At 36.5% G+C, this 20,980-nt stretch overlaps 1 protein-coding gene and 1 non-coding gene across 6 annotated transcripts; both read right to left on the reverse strand.

Annotated features, from left to right (window-relative positions):
- Positions 1 to 1,294: 1,294 nt before the first annotated feature.
- Positions 1,295 to 5,998, reverse strand: LOC103715794 (uncharacterized). 5 transcript variants are annotated; one of them, XR_016397935.1, is made up of 7 exons: positions 5,820 to 5,957; positions 3,510 to 3,567; positions 2,298 to 3,036; positions 2,072 to 2,137; positions 1,818 to 1,980; positions 1,685 to 1,729; positions 1,467 to 1,605 (listed from the first exon to the last, which is right to left on the reverse strand). XR_016397935.1 is itself a non-coding variant. In XM_088708654.2 (5 exons), exons 2-4 carry the CDS (start codon positions 2,981 to 2,983, stop codon positions 1,824 to 1,826), a joined length of 909 nt encoding a protein of 302 aa, XP_088564780.2. In that variant the 5' UTR covers positions 2,984 to 3,036; positions 5,820 to 5,959; the 3' UTR covers positions 1,592 to 1,729; positions 1,818 to 1,823. The 5 variants fall into 5 exon arrangements, 1 of the variants encoding a protein (XP_088564780.2); XR_016397934.1 differs by having other exon boundaries at positions 3,474 to 3,567; XR_015972002.2 differs by lacking the exon at positions 3,510 to 3,567 and having other exon boundaries at positions 5,820 to 5,959.
- LOC113463330 (U6 spliceosomal RNA) lies at positions 3,220 to 3,323 on the reverse strand. The gene has a single exon (XR_003387417.1). It is a non-coding gene; the product is annotated as a U6 spliceosomal RNA (small nuclear RNA).
- Positions 5,999 to 20,980: the final 14,982 nt, after the last annotated feature.

A 20,980-nucleotide genomic window follows, 5' to 3' on the forward strand; every position in this document is an offset into this window, starting at 1 on the left:
TGGTGCTTAGGCAGATTCATTGACTAATGAGGTTTGTCTCTCAGAGGTTCCTGCAGTTCGCAAGAACTCGCGAGATCATCGAATGAGGCTGTGAATCTAATTCAATCAGCCTGTGATGTGCACTTGCATATGGATCAACAAGCATGCAGAACAAAAAAAATTGGATGACCTCGCTCGCATATTCCTCCTACAAACTGCAGGAACCTGTAAGGTAAACTGTCTGCACTTTTTAAGACTCTTCAACTCGAAGATGGGAAAGAAGTTATGCAGATTCAATGGTTGGCATCCAAGGATCATGCAATATATTCGAGAGTTTGTACAGCCTCATAAGGTGGTGAAAAACAAATTAGCAGCAGCAATTTCCTCATTCGTATTGAGTCTACATAAAACAGACATTTCAATTTAGAGCATGAGTTATATAAAATTTTTGTGCAATTATACTATTTCAAGTAAAATGATTTATTTGCGCGCGCGTGTAAACGATCCACATGTAACGTCAATGAACTGTTCCCATAGATATACATGATGCAGCCAGGTATTGATGATAATGTGACGAATTTTGAATAATCCATGCTGTTTTGGTATGATGTGCTACGATAACACCTCAAGAATTTAATTGTTCCATGCAGCGATTCGTCATTGGTAATATAGTGATATCTCAAGGTAGTTACTGGAACTATTATCAATATTTTCACCAATTCTTACAAGATGCTGAAAGGAATCTTAATGCATGTGAGAAGAACCTCTAATGTAGGTTATTAGGAAGGTAAGTTTCGTTCAAAGAGATTTGGTCAATCAATTCTATAAAAGGAGTCACCAAGCTACTTTTATCTACTATAAGCCAACCAAATTGCATTTGTTTATCCCTATATATATATAATAAAAATTTCTATGGCATAGTTCTTGAGCATACTTTTGAGCACAACCTGCAGATAGTCCACTAAGGCCAGTTTGGAGTCCAGCATTCAATTTGCCGAGAAATGGTCTCCACCACCTTTGCAGCGGCATCCAGGCATAGCACCTGCCAAGCAAGCCTGCTTCATCTATCAACGTGCCTCTGACTGCAGCCTGGATCACCAGTAGCAGTGTTATACCTGGAAAAATTAGATAACATGGCTAATGGTGTCGCTTCATGTTGAACTCAATAATTTCCACCTTAGATAGTTTCTAATTCCATTAGCGGATCTCCTTCAAGCAATCGTCACTGAGTTTTAGATCTATCTTACATGATTGATACGTCACCTTAATAAAATTGTGGAAGGTGCTATGAGATTAGGAAAGATAGTCGGGGGTATTGATCCAACAAATGCTTTGTTACCTTGCTTTATCTCAGACAATGTTAGTCCTCAGAAACAAATGTACTTTTCAAGTTGTAATGATATCAAAAGCAAAAGCAGGACTTAAATCTGTAACTTTCTCTGAAAAGAAAACATTAGACCCTAGAGATGAGTACCTGAGCCTAACATTAGCATTACAATACTGAAAACAAGACTATATTGGATGCAGTTCTTCTCAACCACTAAAAGAAATGCATGCCTTCTCCTGTTCCTCTGTAATCATATATACTTTTCTGTCCAGACTCCAAACCACAGAAACTTCATCTCCCTAATTCAAATTCAATGCATTGTCAGAGAGAGAGAGGGGAACAATTGATGATGATAAACATGTGCTCTTAGAACATTACTTAGTGAGTGGCAGAGTATCCCTCACGATATTGTTGATCAGAAACCTGCAAGGCAGTTTGCATGACATCTCGTCAATTTGTGGGATCGTAATGGAATTAGAGGAAGAAACGTAGGAGTTGCTAGGGTACTCACACTCCCTCAAGAACAGAATGAACAAGAAAAGCATGGAAAACACTTGGCAGCAGGAGTTGCTTTTGTGGTCTTGGTTTGTGGTGGACGCTGCTGTGCCTGCTCCCAGTGCCGCGGTTGGTTCACAGGTCCTACCTTAACTGATCCACTTCTTCCATCTGTCAATCTGAAGTCACCAAAAAATGAGTTTCATAACCAAATCCATCCACATTCACTACTAACTATTTTATTGCCAAAGGAAAGAATAGGAAACTTACCTAAACATTACACCATTGACCACAATGATAATCCTTCCACTAATGACACATTTCCTATCTTTCAAACTTTCAAACTAAAAAAATCAGTATCATGTTACCACATTTGTAGCTTAATTTACTTTCCCTTATGTTTTTATCTGCTTTTGAATTTGTGAATTTTGCTAGCAAAAGGCAGCAAGATGGTCATTGAAAATCTTGTCTATAAAGAAGGCAGAAGAGAGCATACTCTGCAAATGTAAAAGATTGGAAACTAGCCATTCTGCTGTCGAAGAGGTTAGATATGCTAGCAGAATGATGCATATCCCCAGCTGGATGCTTGTCTTTACCACCAACTTTCTCTGCATTTACCCTCAAGACACCCTGCATGGCTGCAGCATTTGCTGCCTCTGCTGCACTTGGCGGGTCCATGGGGAAGTTGGTCAGATCTCTGGACCTGCCTGTCAAGAAAACATGGTCCCTAGAGAAGCTAGAATTCCCCATTTGGATGCTGAACAAAGATTCATTTGAAACCACGCTCCCGTCTATTGCTGAGGACGTAGTCCTTGTGAACATGGAAGATGGAACTATATTTGGGTCGGGGACATCTGACCTCCCCATCACCTGAAGTGGGGGAGAATGATTTCGTGCAAACATGTCCAAGTTATCACTCATCCCAACATCATTGGTATCATTAACTTTGCCATTTTGAGTCTTGGATTGTGAGGCTAATTTATCACTGGCAATCTCAGTGATTTGCAGAAATGATTTGTCGAGTTCAGCTGCATCTAGTTGGAAGAAACCTTCTTCAAATGATTCCCCATCAGAAGATGAGCTAGGAGTTACTTTCTTTATTTCTGGTTTGTTTCCCAGAGCAGGATGCCTTTGTTCATCGTATGTATGCTTGCTTCTTGAATCCCCATGAATAGGATCCATAAGATGTCTCTGACAGACCTCTGACCTTCTATGCCACTATGTTCTGAGGATCTCTGTGCAGCAAAGAGAAAACGTTACAATCTGAAGAGAGAATGTAGTTAAATGAAGAAAGACACCATTATAATCAAAACTATTTTTAACTCAGGACAATGGAAGACAAGATCAGAATCTCTCTCCTTCTCATTCTCTCTCTCTCTCTCTCCCCCTCTCTCTTCCCTTCTTCCTTTCTTTTTTTCAGAAATGTGGTGAGACGCCTGGATTTTTGCATGTCATCCTTTCTTAGGGGCCATGCTAATCTTCTCTGCATTGTTCCAATTTTATCAGATGTCTCTGAAGAGATGAAATGCAGTGGGATCCCGCCAACCAAGATTTGAATCTTGAACCTCTCCCATGTGGAGAGGGATGCGAACCAACTAAACTAAATATATTAAGATAAAAAATTATTTTTGAGTGGAAACTGCAAACAAATTAGTAATAGATTTGAACTCACTTATTCAAGAACTGCAAACCAGAAGATAAATTTTACCATTGTATGAGCAATTCTTATTCAAGAACTCACTGGATACCAAGAACTGTGCTTAAGCCTGCACACTTATGGAAATTTCAGTCACAAAGATGATTTACTTTTTGATGTTCTAATGATTGAGATACACTCTACTTTGCAAAAAGTATGTTTTAAGGATACTTCAACGTGGTTGAGGCATCATTTATCAGTCATTATTGATAATCTCACGAATGCTAATACCCGCAGGATTCTTTTGGATTCTTCTACAATAATTTAGAAAAAATGATCCAAGGATGAAATTCAATGAAATTTAAAAGCTTTGTCAAATCTGCGTTTTGTTAAATTTGCAGACTATGATTCACCACCTTAGAAAAACATAAATGGGAAACAGAAAACCACTTTATTTCTTCTATAAGCTGAATCCCTTCTGTAAGTTTTCATGTTATGCTTTAATGCATAATCCAAGCACATGACTGTAGATTCTAGAAGATTAATCTCTATTTTTGTCTGTTGTATTTCTGAGGAACGTATCAGTATGAAACTGTATTGAATAGACTTATACAAACTTCAAATATGCACACACATGCATGAGTTCTTTATAAAGGAGCACACACATGCATAAATACAAACTGAATATGTATCAGGACCTGTTGCTAAATCCTAATTAGTAGAGCCCAGAGAGCCCAAATTTTCCTACTTGTCTGGCATACCAATTCCCTACCAGTAATTAGTTACTTCCAAATGTCAGCATAAACAATCAAACAATATCAATATACCACAAGCAGGACATTCAATCAAATCAAATCCCTAAGAATGAGCAGATACCTAGATTCTTTGATAGACCAGGACATATCTCCTGCACTCTTTTGGGGAACCAAACACAAGACTTGAAGGGCTGTATGGTTGCAATACACCATGCATCAAGATATGGATTACATAGTACAGTGTTATGGTAACAAGATATTTGCTGACACTCCTAAAAACAAACTGCATTTGCCAGTATAAACTTGTTTGCAGTCAGAATAAATGGCAGAAAATCCTCAATGGTAACCTAGCACTGATGTTTTAAAGAGGGACTGCGTTCTGTTATGGACAAAATATCTGCACTATTGAAGCTTGTCTTAGAACATAGATTTATGGATACCTTTTATTTAATAAACAAGAACTTACTGGATACTAATGATTATCGGAAGAAAAGTGTTTTGACAGGGAGACTCAACACTGCAAATTCTTATCAAATGAGGAAATTGATAACAAACCATCCTTCTCTGCATTGTAGTTCTTCTTTTAGTAGACACATCATAGATCCATTAGTCCATTGAGGTAGCCCCTCATACATTAGGATCAAAGAACTAACACTTAACAACTAACCCTACTAACAAGTTTTCTAAGGTGGTATGTGGTCACTCTAACCCCTTTCCCACCTCTGCTTCTTTTGTTCATGTTCTTGCTGTTACTGTGAAGGGAATGAACATACAGTTCATACTCAAACTTTAATGTCCTAGCCTTGACTTAATTAGCTGATCTTGATGTTATAAATTCTTTCTCAACCAATTGTATCCAAGTTCATATCCTGTTGCATTTTAATTTTTTCAAATCCTTTGTTGTAATGACCATCTATGTTATGAGAAAAATATATATGAGATACAATCTCACATATTCACTTACATTATAAAAAATAAAAAAAATATAAAGCAAAACCATATTAAATCACGATCACGATTGAGGCCTCAAAGAAACAACAGAATTCAGAAGGCAAATGGCATAAAGCATTCATGGGCTTGGATTGGAATAAAAAGAGGAACTGAATCCAGTTAATTCTCCTACAGAGAATGGCGATTTAAAATTTAAAGTGGCTTTGCACATCCATAGGCTAGAATTTTGAAGTCCAACCTCCAAACTTCATCCAAAATAATTAAAATATAGACGCATAGGACTACATTTCCATCTCCACATCTGCACAATTTAATAATTTTCCTATGAATTTCACAAGTATTTATATTCAAAAAGATACAAATAAATCATAGTATACATGCATGACATTCAAGGCAGCAGACCATCAAAAACTCGTTTTCTCGATGAAATAAAGGAGATATACATCTTCTTCGGCTACTTACATGAAGCAAGGAATGCTTTCCAGTGAAAACGCAATCACAACCAGAGATCAAAGGCTAAAACTTTCAATAAATATGCAATTTAAAACAGGAATAAAGGAATCAAAAATATATTTCAAGCCAATATTTTCTAAATGGGAGGTGATATCTAGAAACAATTACACTAAAAAAAAAAGATATCTAGAAACGATAAATCTGATAAAATCAGTGAGTTTACCTGGACAGAATGTAATCGGATTCCATTCAATCTACAGAAAAAATAGAACAAAGATCCAATTATTTTCTTTTATTTCTTTTTTTTTTTTTTTTGATCGGGAAGAGAGGGAGTTGGGGGGGCGCAGAGAGAGACACAGAGAGAGCGCGAGGGACGGAGGAAATGGGCACAAGGTGAAAAGGGGACGTGGAGGCCCAGCGACAGGTGTTCATATAGTCGGTGGAGCTTTCCGTGATAGCCTGGCTGTGCGACAGGTGTAATATTTGACGGCTGATGCTTCTTGGGAATTTAACGGTATTTTTGACGGCTCCATTCCTCGAGAGACGGATTATTTGGAAATGGAAATCGGCCGTTGGATTTGACAGATGGCGGATATCGGAAGCGTTTGAAAATTGTCGGCTGCAAGAAGAATCACAGCGGGGCGTGAAAGAGTCGGTGGAATCCGACCGGGCCCACGTAGTGGGGTCGGATACGTAGGGTTCGGATCTCCACCGGACTTTATTTTGGTTGATCGAGTGTTGAGCCCATGTTAAAGGAGGAGCAAAGCAAGAGCCAAGAAATATTGCACACGTGTAAGATCAGAACTTTTGTGTGTTGGATATGAGTTTCTTGATATAAGAAGTTATACCAAAGAATACTAATTTACATGGTATAAACAGATATAAATTTTAATTTTATTTGGAAAAATATGGTGTTATTTCGTAGTAATTGCAATTAATCTCTTCATGTGTTTGGATGATGACAAGGCAAGATTCGTTTATTTGGATGTTACTTGGGAACTAGTGGATGATAGAGTGATTTTAATAAAATAGAACAATTTCATCCTTCATAACCACATTATTGTGTAAAAAAACAGTATATTATATAATATAATAATATAATAAAAAATATATAATATATACATTACACTATAATATTATGATGTAATACTATATTACTATATAGTATTATATGTATAATATGATTACAATGATATTTAGCACTATGTAATGCTAAATAATAATATGATACACTACTGTACTATACTATAGTATTGGAGATGACCATTTTCTCTAATAATAGTGCTAGATAGGATACACCTTAAAAGCCATTTGCATTTAAATTGGGAACATTGTATGGATTAATGCATTGGCTTTTCCTCTTCCATGACTACACAAACAGTATATGATATGTGCCATATATCGGCCATGGAGCAAGAAGTCCATGAGTACTCCAGAAGGTTTATTTACATGGACGGAGTATGTCCACAGGAGAATTAGATATACCTAATGTTGCCCAAAAAGACAACCCAAGAGGGGGGGGGGGGGGGGGGGGGGGGTGAATTGGGTTTTAAAGTAATTATTGTAATTAAAAAACTTTGTGAGTAACTAATTAAAATTTATTGCAAGTGGATTAATTAGTTGCTATATGCAATGGATGAAGGGAAAGGAAGAGACAATGAAACAATCACAAACACAAGCGATTTTATAGTGGTTCGGAGCTAACCCTTGCTCCTACGTCCACTCCCCAAGCCTCACTTGGGAGTTCACTATAATCCCTCGGATTACAGCCGGTTGTTTTACAAGTTCACAACCCAACTTGTTGTTTTACGAGATCACAACGAACTCGGTCGGTTTTCACAGGCTCACCGACTAGAACCACCCGATTGTTTTTCCGGGATCACAATCAAACCCTTACACCGTTGGTTTTAACCTCGGCTCACCAACAAACCTTAACACCCTTGATTCAATCCCCTGATTGAATCAAGTAAGAAACAAATAGTTTGAAACAAGTAAAAAAGGAAGCTTCTCAAAAAGCGTATTTAAACAATATAAGCAAGGAAGAGTTAGAAGCCCTCAAACAGATTTTAGAGGTGGAGGAAGGGGCTTTTCAAACTCTTTGACTCCTCTTGAATTTGCTGAAGATTTGCTGTCAGGAGGAGAGCCTTGAATGTGAGGAAGACGGTTGGAGAGTAGACTTCAATGCACTTCTTCCTTCTTTTTCTTGTAATTACTCTAGAGAGCATTTGGTTGGTGGAAATTCCTTTTGCTTTGAATGGAGTCTCTCTTTCTTACTCTATTACTGTTCACTCAGGCTATTTAAGCCATTCCCAACGAAAAATAGCCGTTAGACACATTTTGATGGCCGTTATGCACACACTGCAACTCCTGACAAAATGTCCGTTGGGATCGGAGTCGACTCGCTCGATCAGGAGTCGACTTGAGTGTTGCTGGAGTCGACTCATGCTATACTGGAGACGACTCGGCCACTATTCAAAATTCGAAATAAAGTGCCGTCCCGTTCTGGAGTCAACTCAGCTGAACCTGGAGTCGACTCGCCAATTGTCCGGAGATGACTTTCCCTTCTGGAGACGACTCGATCTTCAGGATTCCAAAATCATCCTCTCGATTTTACTTCCTCGAGTCGACTCGGATTTCCTTGGAGTCGACTCGACTCTCAGAGCCGGAAAGACAGGTCTTCTGTCTTTGAACTTGAACTGTCTCGGAGTCGACTCGGACTTTGCGGGAGTCGACTCGGCTCTCAGACACCGAAATACCGATCTTCTGTCTTTGGAGTTGAACTGCCTCGGAGTCGACTCGGACTTTGCGGGAGTCGACTCGGCTCTCAGACACCGAAGTACCGGTCTTCTGTCTTTGGAGTTGAACTGCCTTGGAGTCGACTCGGACTTTGTGGAAGTCGACTCGGCTCTCAGACACGAAGTTGGCTCTCTGACTTTTAGCCTTGCATTTTTCTGAGAGTCGACTCTTGCTTCCTTAGGAGTCGACCTGCCAACCGTCGGAGTCGACTCGAGTTCTTCGGGAGTCGACTCGGCTCTCAGAGTCCAAAATGGCTTCTCTGTCTTTCTGTCTGTTACTCCATGGAGTCGACTCGTACTTTGCAGGAGTCGACTCGGCAAACATCGGGGTCGACTCGAATTCTTCCGGAGTCGACTTGGTGACAGGTTCTGAGATATATCTTTCTGTCCGGCTGTCTGTTCTCAGTCGGAGTCGACTCGTAATGTGTAGGAGTCGACTCGAGCTTGTGCAAGTGCTTCTGATACGCTTGGAGTCGACTCGTAATCTTCCGGAGTCGACTCGAGATTCAGACTTTGGTTCAAGTTGATTTCCATACTTAGCCAAAGTGTATTGAACTAAAGCTAGAGACACTTAAACATAAAATCACAAATATTTGACTGAAATACTAGATTGAATTCATTAGTATAACATAAGATATACTTAAATACTTTGAGCTCATCAAAATCAAATAGGGTTATAATCAATCACTCCACACCTAAATACTTGAAATATATTTATAATTATCGGTAAGGTTCAACGTATGATTTACAAGACTGCTAAAGTAGACAATAACTTCGTGAAGTTTCTTCTTCACAAAGATGATACGTCACACTAACACTCAAGTATGTTATAATACCGAACAGTAAATATCGGCAATCCACCATACAAAAAAGTACTGTCAAGGATATAAGTTTAAACATGGTGGTCTGCTTGCAAATGATCCCTTGACTTGAAAGATAGGATATTTTACCATATTTTGGAGGTTAGTAAATTTGTAGCTAAATTTGTATCGATATCGTACCTTGGATTAAGTCCTCAATAAGGAGTATTGTGTTTTATTGGGTCCATAGGCAAATGAGGTCTTGTTGTCCAACATGGAACCTATCGTTGTAGCATAGTTCCAAATTAAAAAAAGAGACATGACGAGATGTATAAGACGTAGGACCTAGGTTGTAACAAAATTATTCTTCGACACTCATGACTTTATCCGAGTTCCCTTGGTTCTAGTTTAAAATTTTTCACTAACACCCTTTCATGTACCTATTAGTGACATTTTAGGATCAAAATACCCTTACAAATTTGGCTCAACTTGTTTGGGTGGCAAGCATCCGGTACCAAGGCAACTCGAAATCATGTGACCTCATGTGAATGATGTGATTGCTCTCTTACTACGTACTCCCGTTTCTTTTCTACAAGAGCAGCTAGAAGGTAAGATAGGGTGTGAGATTCTCACCATGAAAACAGGTGAAGTTTCCTCTTCCTCCTCACACTTTTGCTATTATAGAGGAACAGCCTCATTGAGGACTTCACAGACCACTGCAAATCCTCGCTAGTGTTTCTGTAGATGCTCCATATATGAGGTGTGTTGAATCTCCAACCTTCCATTATTCTCAAAATTTTCAGTTCAATTTTCAATTTCAAGTTGCTGTTATAGGAAAAAAAGGATTGAGGTTATTTTTCTTAGCATGATTCCCCTATATATGAACGGGAAAAGAGGCAACTTTGAAGCTTATAAAATGAAAATAAGAATATATGTGAAAGAATTGCAAGCAGTGGGAAACATGATCCGAAAGTCCTTATGACTGCATTATGTCCTTAGATTTTTATGACTGCATTAGTTCTATAATATATGCATGATTTTTAATGGGTCTTAGACTCTTAGTGAACGACGTGGCCTTAATATTTTTGCTGAAGAACTCTCTTTGGCTGCATGGGTTATCTATTGGGACCATTCCCTCACTCCCCGCTTAACAAGCTTTATAGTAAGGGTTTTTTTTTTTTTGAATATCCTTATAAAAATACAAATTTTGTAAATACCTTTTTCAAATTTATATATTTTTCGTAAAACACTGTTTTTACATAAATACCTTTAATATAGTGGTTCTTCTAACACTGTTAATAAAAATCATATTTATTTTAATAAAAAAATAAAATAATATATTGAAATTATTTTTTTTGTCTCCCATCGCAGTCACCTTATAAATATTTCTTTTTGCACATCTATCTATTAAGAATATTTTAGTCATTTTAATTTGAAACCGTTAATTTTTTAACGGCGTTAGATGGTATAGATATATATGTGTAGCAAAAATATGAATAAAAAAATAGAATAGTAAAACAAGTGTTTTACGAGGGTATACATATAAATATCAATTTGAAAAGGGTATTTATGCAAAATTTGATATTTAGGACAATATCCATGACAAAAAAACCCTTATAGTAATTGGATAAAGACGGAGGTAATTGGGTGTGAGATCTATTTCTTCTATGCCTTTGGATTGGAAAATTTTTGTTGGTTAGGTTATTCACTACAACTTTAATAATAATAAAAAAAATAGACTTGTCATTTAACTCCAAGTTAAATCTAAGGTACCTCATTTTTCAAGGCTACTCTTCCCGTCAGGCATGATGATCCAACAATTTACTCTAGACACATTTCTATGTTTTTTTTTTTTAGCAATATGATCACTTGTTTGCCACCAACCAGGGTCACACCCAAGATCTCTTCTACAAAGAGGAGGTACCGACCAATTATTTTTTGAAAATAATTGTGGAAACATCACCAATCGAAATTACTTGTATCGATCATTTGAAATTTTTTTCAATACATGAACATCAGTGGTGGAGAGATGCGACTGTGTTTTGAAACCAAGCCATTTGCCCACTCTTTTCATTTTGTTGGATTTTTTTTTTTAAATTCAACTAATTTTGTTCCATCCTTAGCAGCATGCATTTGTGTTAATTTGCCTCAAGCCAAAAAAAAAAAATGTAAAAAGTAAATATTCTTACGCATCACAAATGTGCAAATAAAATTAGATTAGAAGGATTCTTATTTAGTTGTGAACTATAGAATATCATTTAATATGATATCAATTCTTGAATAATGAGCTGTTTACTCCTAGAGTCATCACACTCATGCTAAGATTGGAAAGTTCAAGTCGCTAGAGGTGCTCCCAATCATCTACGTGACCTGAATAATTTATCAATTTTGTACTGAGTGGTTCTTGCTCTCCTCTAAATCTGCTTCCTTTCTTAGTTTCGTAAAAATATGATAATTAATTCGATTCCATAGTTATTTAAAAGAAGTTTTCTAATTAAGGTCAAGACCAAAATAAATATGCACCATCAGACGTTTTGCATTTTCTATTGCATATATTTCCTCAAAAATATAGATTATTACATATTTATTCCTCTAAAATTACTATTTGCATGTATCACTTATGCTATCCTTTCTTTTGTAAGGATACTTTTTATTGGAAAAATTAATGGCACACGCGGCCCGAGACGCGTGTCTCGGGTGCACGTGCGCCTGCCAGTGGGTGGCGCCTGCTGGAGCGTCCACGAAATGTTCGTGGGCTGGCCGCGTCCGCAGATCGTGGACGTGTACCGGCACCCACTGGCTGCGGAATGACTGTAGACGTGTTCGCAAAAAATCCAAAATGCACATGCCCCAGAATCCTATAAATGCTTCCTATTTTTTTCTATTTGGGACACGAAAAAATAGAAAAAAATACTGAAAAAAATCTGGAGAAAAGTTCTTCCTTCTCTTAACCACTTCTAATTTTTATTTTTGCACTTTTATTCAACATATTTTATTTTATTCTTTTTATCTTGTTCTTTGCTAGATCTACAAGTTCGATCGGGTTCGTTTTGGTTTCTTCCGAAACGTACCGAAGAAGAACTTTTTGGATCGTCGTATCTTTGAGGAGGATTGCCGGAAGATCCGTACGTGGGGGCAAACACTTCTTTGGGATAGCGTCTACGCGCTTCGACCTGCCTTCAATCAAGCTATTTTCTCTTACTTTTATTTCAAATTTAATATTAGTAGATTTGTAGTATTTGCAATTTTATGATTTAAATTTATTAAATGAATAGGTTTATTTTGTGCTATAATAGATTTTTATTATGCTAAAATAGATTTATTTTGATACCAAATAATATATATATTATTCTTTTTAATATTTTTTATTAATTGTAATTATAGAGAGCTTATTTAGGTGATATATTGCTAACATTCCAAAGAAGTATTTGATTTTTTTTTTTGTTAGTAACATATAATTCATTAAATTCTTTATTACAATTGTGACATATTTAATTTTAGTTACAATAATCATTTTGCTAGCACAAAATTAGTAATTAATTATTCTAAAAAGGTAATAATTTGCTTAACCTCCAAGAGGTTTATCATACCTCCATTTGGACTTATCAAGGAGTAATTTTCAGATCCCATTCAAACAAAAAATTCGAAAAATGGTTAATCCATAATAACTAATTCATTGAATTGACATATTAGATCTCAATTACAATAATTATTTTGCTAGCACAAAATTAGTAATCAATTATTCTAATAAGGTAATAAATCATTCTAATATATAATTCATTGAATTGACATATTAGATCTCAATTACAATAATTATTTTGCTAGTACAAAATTAGTAATCAATTATTCTAATAAGGTAATATATCATTCCAATATATAATTCATTGAATTGATATATTATATCTCAATTACAATAATTATTTTGCTAGCACACAATTAGTAATCAATTATTCTAATAAGGTAATAAATCATTCTAATATATAATTTATTGAATTGATATATTAGATCTTAATTACAATAATTATTTTGCTAGCACTAAATTAGTAATCAATTATTCTAATATGGTAATATATCATTCCAATATATAATTAATTGAATTGACATATTAGATCTCAATTACAATAATTATTTTGCTAGCACTAAATTAGTAATCAATTATTCTAATAAGGTAATAAATCATTCTAATATATAATTCAATGAATTAATATATTAGATCTCAATTACAACAATTGTTTTGTTAGCACTAAATTAGTAATTAATTATTACTAATTCGAAAAATTCAAATAAAAGATTTGAAAATTAGTTAATCCATAATAACAAATTTAACTTTGTACTTAGGCTTTTCTAGAAATTAAATTTGTGTGATTTTTAGTGGTTATATTCACTAACTAATAATGTCAAAGAAAAGCTTGTCAAAAAGGCATACGTGCTTAAGAAAGGCTGGTACTCAGTGAGCCTAGTGCTCCGCCACCGATCTGGAGCTGATTTGGCTATTATTTTTTTGGATATATCAATTAAACATTTAAAATTTAATACAAATTTTAGTGCAATCTTTTGACATAAAATTTTTGCCTTCATTAGGTTTCTATCTTTTTCTATAACCTTGAATCTATGGCCTCTAACACTAGTGACTACCTTAGTGCCAAACCTGAAAAATTTGATGGCCACAACTTTAGGAGGTGGCAGAATCAAATGCAGTTTTGGCTCACCACATTAGAGTTGATCTCAGCCATAGGTGAGAGCACTATTGAAGTTGATAACGGGTTCAACCTAACTACTTCACGACCTGCTACTCGTTAAAACCTAAATCGGAGTTCATCATCCTCCTACACTGAACCTTCTGTCTCCACCAGCACACCCTCTTGGATACCTAATGAGATAGACTATCATTACATCTATAGAATCCTAGGTATCTTTTCTGAGAGGCTGTATGACATTTATTACACAGCCAAGAGTGCTAAAAAACTCTGGGACACCCTAGATAGCAAATATGATCTTGATGATGCTGGGGTAAAGAGGTTCAAGGCCTCCGACTTCAATAATTTTAGGATGGTGGACTCAAAGCCTATGAATGACCAAATTTATGATTTTGAAATCCTGATCCACCAGCTTAGGACTAATGGAACCAATTTGGATGAATCATTATAGGTAGCCTATATGATAGATAAACTATCTAATTCCTTGTCTGATTTTGCTAAGACTCTGAGCCATACCCAAGGAGGTCTCACCCTAACCCAAATTTTGAACTCCATTAGAATTGAAGAGCAGTATAGGCTCAGGAGTAAAACCTCTACTAGACACAAAAATAATGCTTATAATATAGAGGATCCACCTACAAAAAATCAGAACCGACCCTTCAAAATAAGCATTACAAAAAGAAATCTTACAATCCTAGAAACCCTAACCATCACAATGGAAAACCTATCTAATTCTAGATGCAGAAGAAGAAGAAAGAGGAAGGTGGTGTTCGTTTCTGTTATGTGTGTGGTTAGACCAACCATTTGTCTTCCCAGTGCTTTTATAAGAAGACTGCACCTCTTCAATCCAAGAAAAAATGTCCACACACAACTAGTGCTCAAGTCAACACTAGGTAGAATGGCTTAAGGCCTTTTTTTTATAATTAAGAGCATAGCATGTGTTTTACATAACCTTTTCAGAAAAGTAAAATAATAAGTTTGAACTATGGAACAAACATGTGGAGTTGAATTTCTTGAGTGTTTATGGAAAGTCAAGCATCTGGACCACGAAAAATATAATTAAACATCATCTAACATTGACTTCTCCGGAAAAATGATACATTGAAACGTGATATAAGATGCACTCACGTTTATCATTGAGTAATGCTAAAGAATCTAGAATTAAGTGGAGAGGTTCGGATAATTCTTTACATCTTTTAGGGATATGTGGAGACAGTGAAGAATTAAGAAAAAACTTAAACATTAGCTGCTTCTGATTGTCTATCTGCTAAATCTACTTAGAAGTTGGGTCACTTTGTTTAAAATGGGCTTTCGTTTGTCTCGTGAAGTATCATCTTGATGTAAACTTCTTATGATATCTTTTATTTCATACTTATTTTAATATTTTATAATCTTAGGCCGATTTGGTTGATCAGGCTAAAAATTCTATATTATTCGTAGATTGGGCCAGTACAATTAGAAAGATCATAAGATTTAAAGTTGGATTAAGCCTACATTCATAAATTTCAGGAATAGATTTGGAGTAGGCTGAGATTTTTTTTTTTTTTCCTATAGGATTCGGGCGGGCTCACTCCAAAAATATTCATAAATATTTATGAATATAAGCTAGGCCAGCCTATCATTCTACGATTATGCTGGTTGTACTGGTTTAATTTACGAATTTTATAATAAAATTTTCAGTCTAATCATCCAAATGGATTCTCATCTTTTTCTATATTTATCATTTCTTGCTATCACGCAGAAAAGAAAAAGGCTGATGCAATTCAGGAAATTGGCAACATTTATAAAGATTAATTAAATCATAAAATGCCACGCTGGGGTCATCTTGACATGAAAAACCCTATTGTGGGAGTCAATGGCACCTAATAGCATTTTTCTTTTCTTGTTTTATAGATGATGGGGCCTAATCTACTTCTTGGTTTGTCCTTAGAACTCATCCGCTGATGTGTAGTGGGATCCATTCAAGCAGAAGGTGATTGACTTAAATTGGAAGGGCCGAATGGAAGCAAAAGAGCATTCAAAGTTTCAAACTTTCGTTTGGATGCGGTCTAATTATTCGTTTCCTGAGTCGTTTTCCGGATGGGACAGAGCTAGATTCCTGTTCGTCAAGACTTTAGGCTAAGGAATGGGGACCAGTACCAGTATCGATACTGGAATGGGATCAAATCATTGGCCTTGAGATGTGTCCATGTAGGAAGTGGAATCGGAGCTCAAAATGGGTGTCGTCTTCTTGAGAACGAGATTCTGAGGAGAATTGGAATAGGAACCTTCCACTCCAGCCATGTAGTTTGGAAAACGGGAATGTTTTAATCCTTCAAAATTCAATCTTATCTTTCTTCTCAGTATTTAATTCTATTCGATCACATTATTATTTTAAAAATTAATTTTTTAAAATATTCTCTTGTTTCAATGAGTTTCCAAAAATTTAATTTTCGAGCTAGTCAATTCCAATTTCAACTCTAGTAATGAATCAAATACGTCGAAAAATATGACTATTTTGATTTTGATTTTCAAAATTATTTTAATTTCAATTCTGTTTTTGTGGGTAAAGTGGAGGAAGTAAGAAACTTTCTTTAGCAATTTTCAAAAAAAATTTCTTTGATGGAAAATGGAGGAAGTGATGCACTTACCCCAATTTATTAATAAAGAATATACTCACTAGGAATATATAGATTGGCTAGCTTGTCACGACTATCCAAAGGTTTGCTAAAGCTATCAAATCATATTCTTGGTGATTGCCGCAGCCATATATAGATTTTTTCAACTTGCACACTTTCCCCCCTTTGAGTAATAAATCAAGAGGTTTGAGATATACAAATTTCTCCTAGAAGCTTTACTTTAGTGTTCTTCGTATCTAGTTGATGCAAAGGCCGTCACTTTGTTGGAACAATGCAAAAGCAAGACATGGATAGAATTTTCATTTTTGCCGGTAGAATAAGAGATTCAATATAATCAATTCAAAAGGTCTATACGAAGCTTTTTGCAATTAGGCCATCTTTTATATCTTTCTACCATTTCATCAGCTTTAATTTTCATCATGCACACCTCTTTTCGATCAACAACATGCTTTCGATCGGGAAGAAGAACAAGCTCCAAAGTACTATTCCTTGTAAGCACTTCCATCCCTTCTTCCATGGCCCTTCTCTGCTGTGGTTGTGGTAGTGCCTTGGCAAGAGAAGTAAGCCTCTTGTAGAAGACAAATTAGAAAGAAAGGCCCCGCAGGAATAAGAAATAATGAAGCAAATTTATTGACAGAATGGCTAGTACAATTTTCAGAATAAGGAGGATGGCTGTCTTTCTCTCAGCTTTTCTATGAGCAATTAGAGCATCAAGATCGAGGGCCGGTCTCCAAGGATTCAACTCGCATCAAATGGAGAAACAAGAGAACTTGATGTAAGGAAGCCACCCGATTCCATGGCCCATGGGTGGATCACAAATGATGGTAATGGGGCTAGGATCATGCTCCTTCTCATAACTACTGTCTTTTACCAATATAACTTGCCGTGGAAATGCAACCACATTGATCAGGAGAAGGCAGAACAACTTGTAGTTTACTTGTCTTGCACCGCAAGCCTACTACTCAAAACTGGCACATGACATGACCACACATTTCATAGCGTATAGCCCAAGAGAATATGCAAGGCCAACTAATTCAATAAAATCTTAACAATACAATCATCATTTTTAAGAATAGATAAAATAGTTCCAATATTATTAGATAATAAAAATAATCCAATTACAATTTCCAAACATCCAAGGGTATCATAAACATTCTAATTCCTTTCCACCTTTCTGTAGTAAACCTCAAACATCAGTTGAAAACTAAGCATCCTATGGTTTTGAAAAGAAGCATAAAGAAGTGATATGAGCTAGTAGCTTGCCAAGAATCTCCATACATACATATCAACATAAATTAGTATATAAATGAAAGCTAATAACAAATAATCAATAACAAATATAACCACCAGAATAGTAGTATTAAACTATTATACGATGAACATACATACCATCATCACATAGATCTAAATGATAATTCACTTCAACAATGATTTAATATCAACAATTTATGATCATTTCATAACATATGACATGGGGTGCACTCGGTATATATTCTAGAAGTTTTTTTATAAATAATTTAAGTATGTTTATGTTTAATGCCTATGATGGGGCAATCAATATTGTCACTTTTTTGGTTATGATGGGGCAATTGACAGTGTCATATTTTTCTCCTACAATGGGGCAATAAATAGTGTCACATTTCAGCCAGGATAGACAAATCATATTAATATGGATATTCCAAAATATTCGCCCACCTCTTCATTCAAGAATACATATTAAATAAATTAAGTTATTTTTGACTTTGGACTAACCATGATCATACCTTTTGCTTGTGATGTGGCAATCAATAATAATGTATCTAGTCCAAATCACTATACCTACAATTTAATTTTGTAAGTCTCAATCTTATTAATTGAATACATCCATCATGCTTATATGATAAAATCCAAAAATATTGTATTTTCTATGTACATTCAAGTTAATTTATGTACTACAACATGCATGTACATATTAGAATTATGCATTCTAATATGCATGAATTATGCATATTAGAATTACCTCTAGCAGGCAATAGAACTCAAATCAAGATATGCCCATCAGTATGAAGATACACCTGACATATCTAATCAATTTAATATTAATATTTCATATAGTCTAACAAACTGATTGCTCTCATAAAAATCTGGAGACCAACCCACCTATGATCAAACATTTCTTAAGCATACAAATTTAATTAATCATTTACTTTTTTTTTAATTTCTACTTTCAAGATTTTGATGCTCAGAACTAATTCTAAACATGGTTCTTAACTACATACCCTGATCCAAACTAATCACCCAAATTAAATAAATGAAAATGTTAGGGCTTTACTACAAGTAAAGAACTAGAGTGTAAAATTTCGCTCTAAACTCCTTCTTGTCCAGATGATCGTATCCCTACACAAAATCAAAACTAGCCATTAGAGAATAGTGTAGAAGGGATGAAGTGCAATGGTGGGAAAAACATGAGGGAGAGAAGAAGGGAGACAATTGGTCTGAGTGGTAGCCCTCAGCAGCCCAAAACCATTTGGCTCTAGTGACAACTAGCTAATTTTAGCATTAGGTCGAGTCTAGAGCCCTTACCTTATATGCCCACCGACTAAATCCGGCAATGTAGGGTGTTGAATGGCGGTGAAGCTGGAGGAAGAAAAAGGAGGAGGAGGAGGAGCGCATGTGAAAATAGAGGAAAGGAAATCGGGTTCGACATCCTATTAAGCCCCTTGGCTCGCATGCTTGTGGGCAAGATCCAATGGTAGGTGGGTGAAAGATGGAGACAAAGGTAGATGAAGAAGGCAAAGGGCAAGGTTTGTCATACTGATTAGTATCGTACCATATCAATATTAAACCGATACATAGTCTCATACTATATCTATACTTGGTATGCCTCGTTATCTTGTATCGTACTACGTACCGACACTGTAATAAGATAGCACTGATGTTGGATTCGATACCAATATGGCGAACTTTGGTGACAGAGTGTTCGATGTCGATCGAGCTCCTATCATGTGCATCCTTTGGCGAGACCAAGATTGTAGCTAGTAAAGAAGATGGTGCCTTTGGATGAAGAGGGGACAAGGTCTCAATGTCCGATCACTAGGCAACTTCGATAGGGGACCAGCGAGGGCTACAAAATGAGACCAATTGAGGATGCGAGGGGAGGATAGATGATATGGAACAGAGGATTTAGGGGATGGGTGAAACTTGGGTTCGACAACCATCTGAGCAGTGATGTCCGGCAAGGATGCTCATGGCACAAGTGACGGCAAGAAGAGGGATGAGGGCTGTGGAGAGAGAGAGGTCGATCTAGGGAAAAATAGGGGTCCTGAGAAGGCTGGCTCGGGTGGTGGCTTGCCACCATTTTTTGTGTGATGACTTTGAGGGTGAGAAGAGGGGCGAGGGCTCCAGTCTCAGTAGTTACTTTAACATTTCTACAGAATATGGTGTATATAAGTTTTCTCATGGATCAAGATATTTAAACCTGTTGCCCAGAGATGGTCACCCAAGAGGAGGGTGAATTGGGTGTTTTAAAACTTTTTGACTAATTAAAAATAAAACACGCAAATGTAAGAACTAAAGTAAAGATAGAGGGATGAGAACAGTCAATCGCAAACACAAGATTTTATAGTGGTTCGGAGCTTCCACTGCTCCTACATCCACTCCCCAAAGCACCTTTGGAAATTTCCACTATAATCCAAGATTACAGTCCGGTAGTTTTGCGAGTGCACTATCCAACTCGTTGTTTTACACCGGGCTAACAACAAACCCTATAACCCCCAATTTCACCTAGGCTTGGGACGCCTTTCCCTTGTTCCAAGTCTCTTGACTGGAACAAGCACAATATTGAAAGAGTTTTACAAACGATTGGAAAGCTCTAAGTAAGCAAATATAATAATGATAAACTTTAAAACCCGGAAGAATCCTTTTGCCGTTGGAAGCGTGGGATATGATGATTCTTCCGATGTGGATCGCGTAGGCTTGAGTGTGAGCTTTGAATGCCGAGCGGAAGAGAGTAGTTGAGCTTGAAATCAGTTGGAAAACTTGAAAGCACTTGATTTCTTCACTTGAATGCACTAACTCCCTTGAACCTCTTTTTCTTTCTTCTCTCTTGAATGATCTTGCTTTGGGTTGGTGAGAAGTTATTGAGAAGCACTTAAGAGCTCCCTTTTATAGCCCAAAAAGCAAATATAGCCGTTAGAGATAAAGTAAAAGAGATTTGAAATTCAAACCAAACCTGCAAAAGTTGTCAGTCGCGTCCCAGGCGCTCCGGAGACGTCTCCGCTTCAACGCGAGACGTCTCGGCTGTATAAATTTACTTTTCACTTTGTTTGGGGTCGACTCGGCACTTTACGGGGACGACTCCGATGATGAACGGTTTGAATCCTTGTTTTTCTGTTTTTCTGAGAGGGTCGCCTCGGCGCTTTACAGGGACGTATCGGCTTGTTTGCACTTTTTGCATGGGGACGACTCCGCTGCCTTGGGGACGACTCCGTCGTTA

The sequence above is a fragment of the Phoenix dactylifera genome, chromosome 12 (genome assembly GCF_051530095.1).
Source record: "Phoenix dactylifera cultivar Ajwa chromosome 12, Ajwa_hap1_PhDact_Kaust_v1.1, whole genome shotgun sequence".
NCBI classification, from domain to species: Eukaryota; Viridiplantae; Streptophyta; class Magnoliopsida; order Arecales; family Arecaceae; genus Phoenix; species Phoenix dactylifera.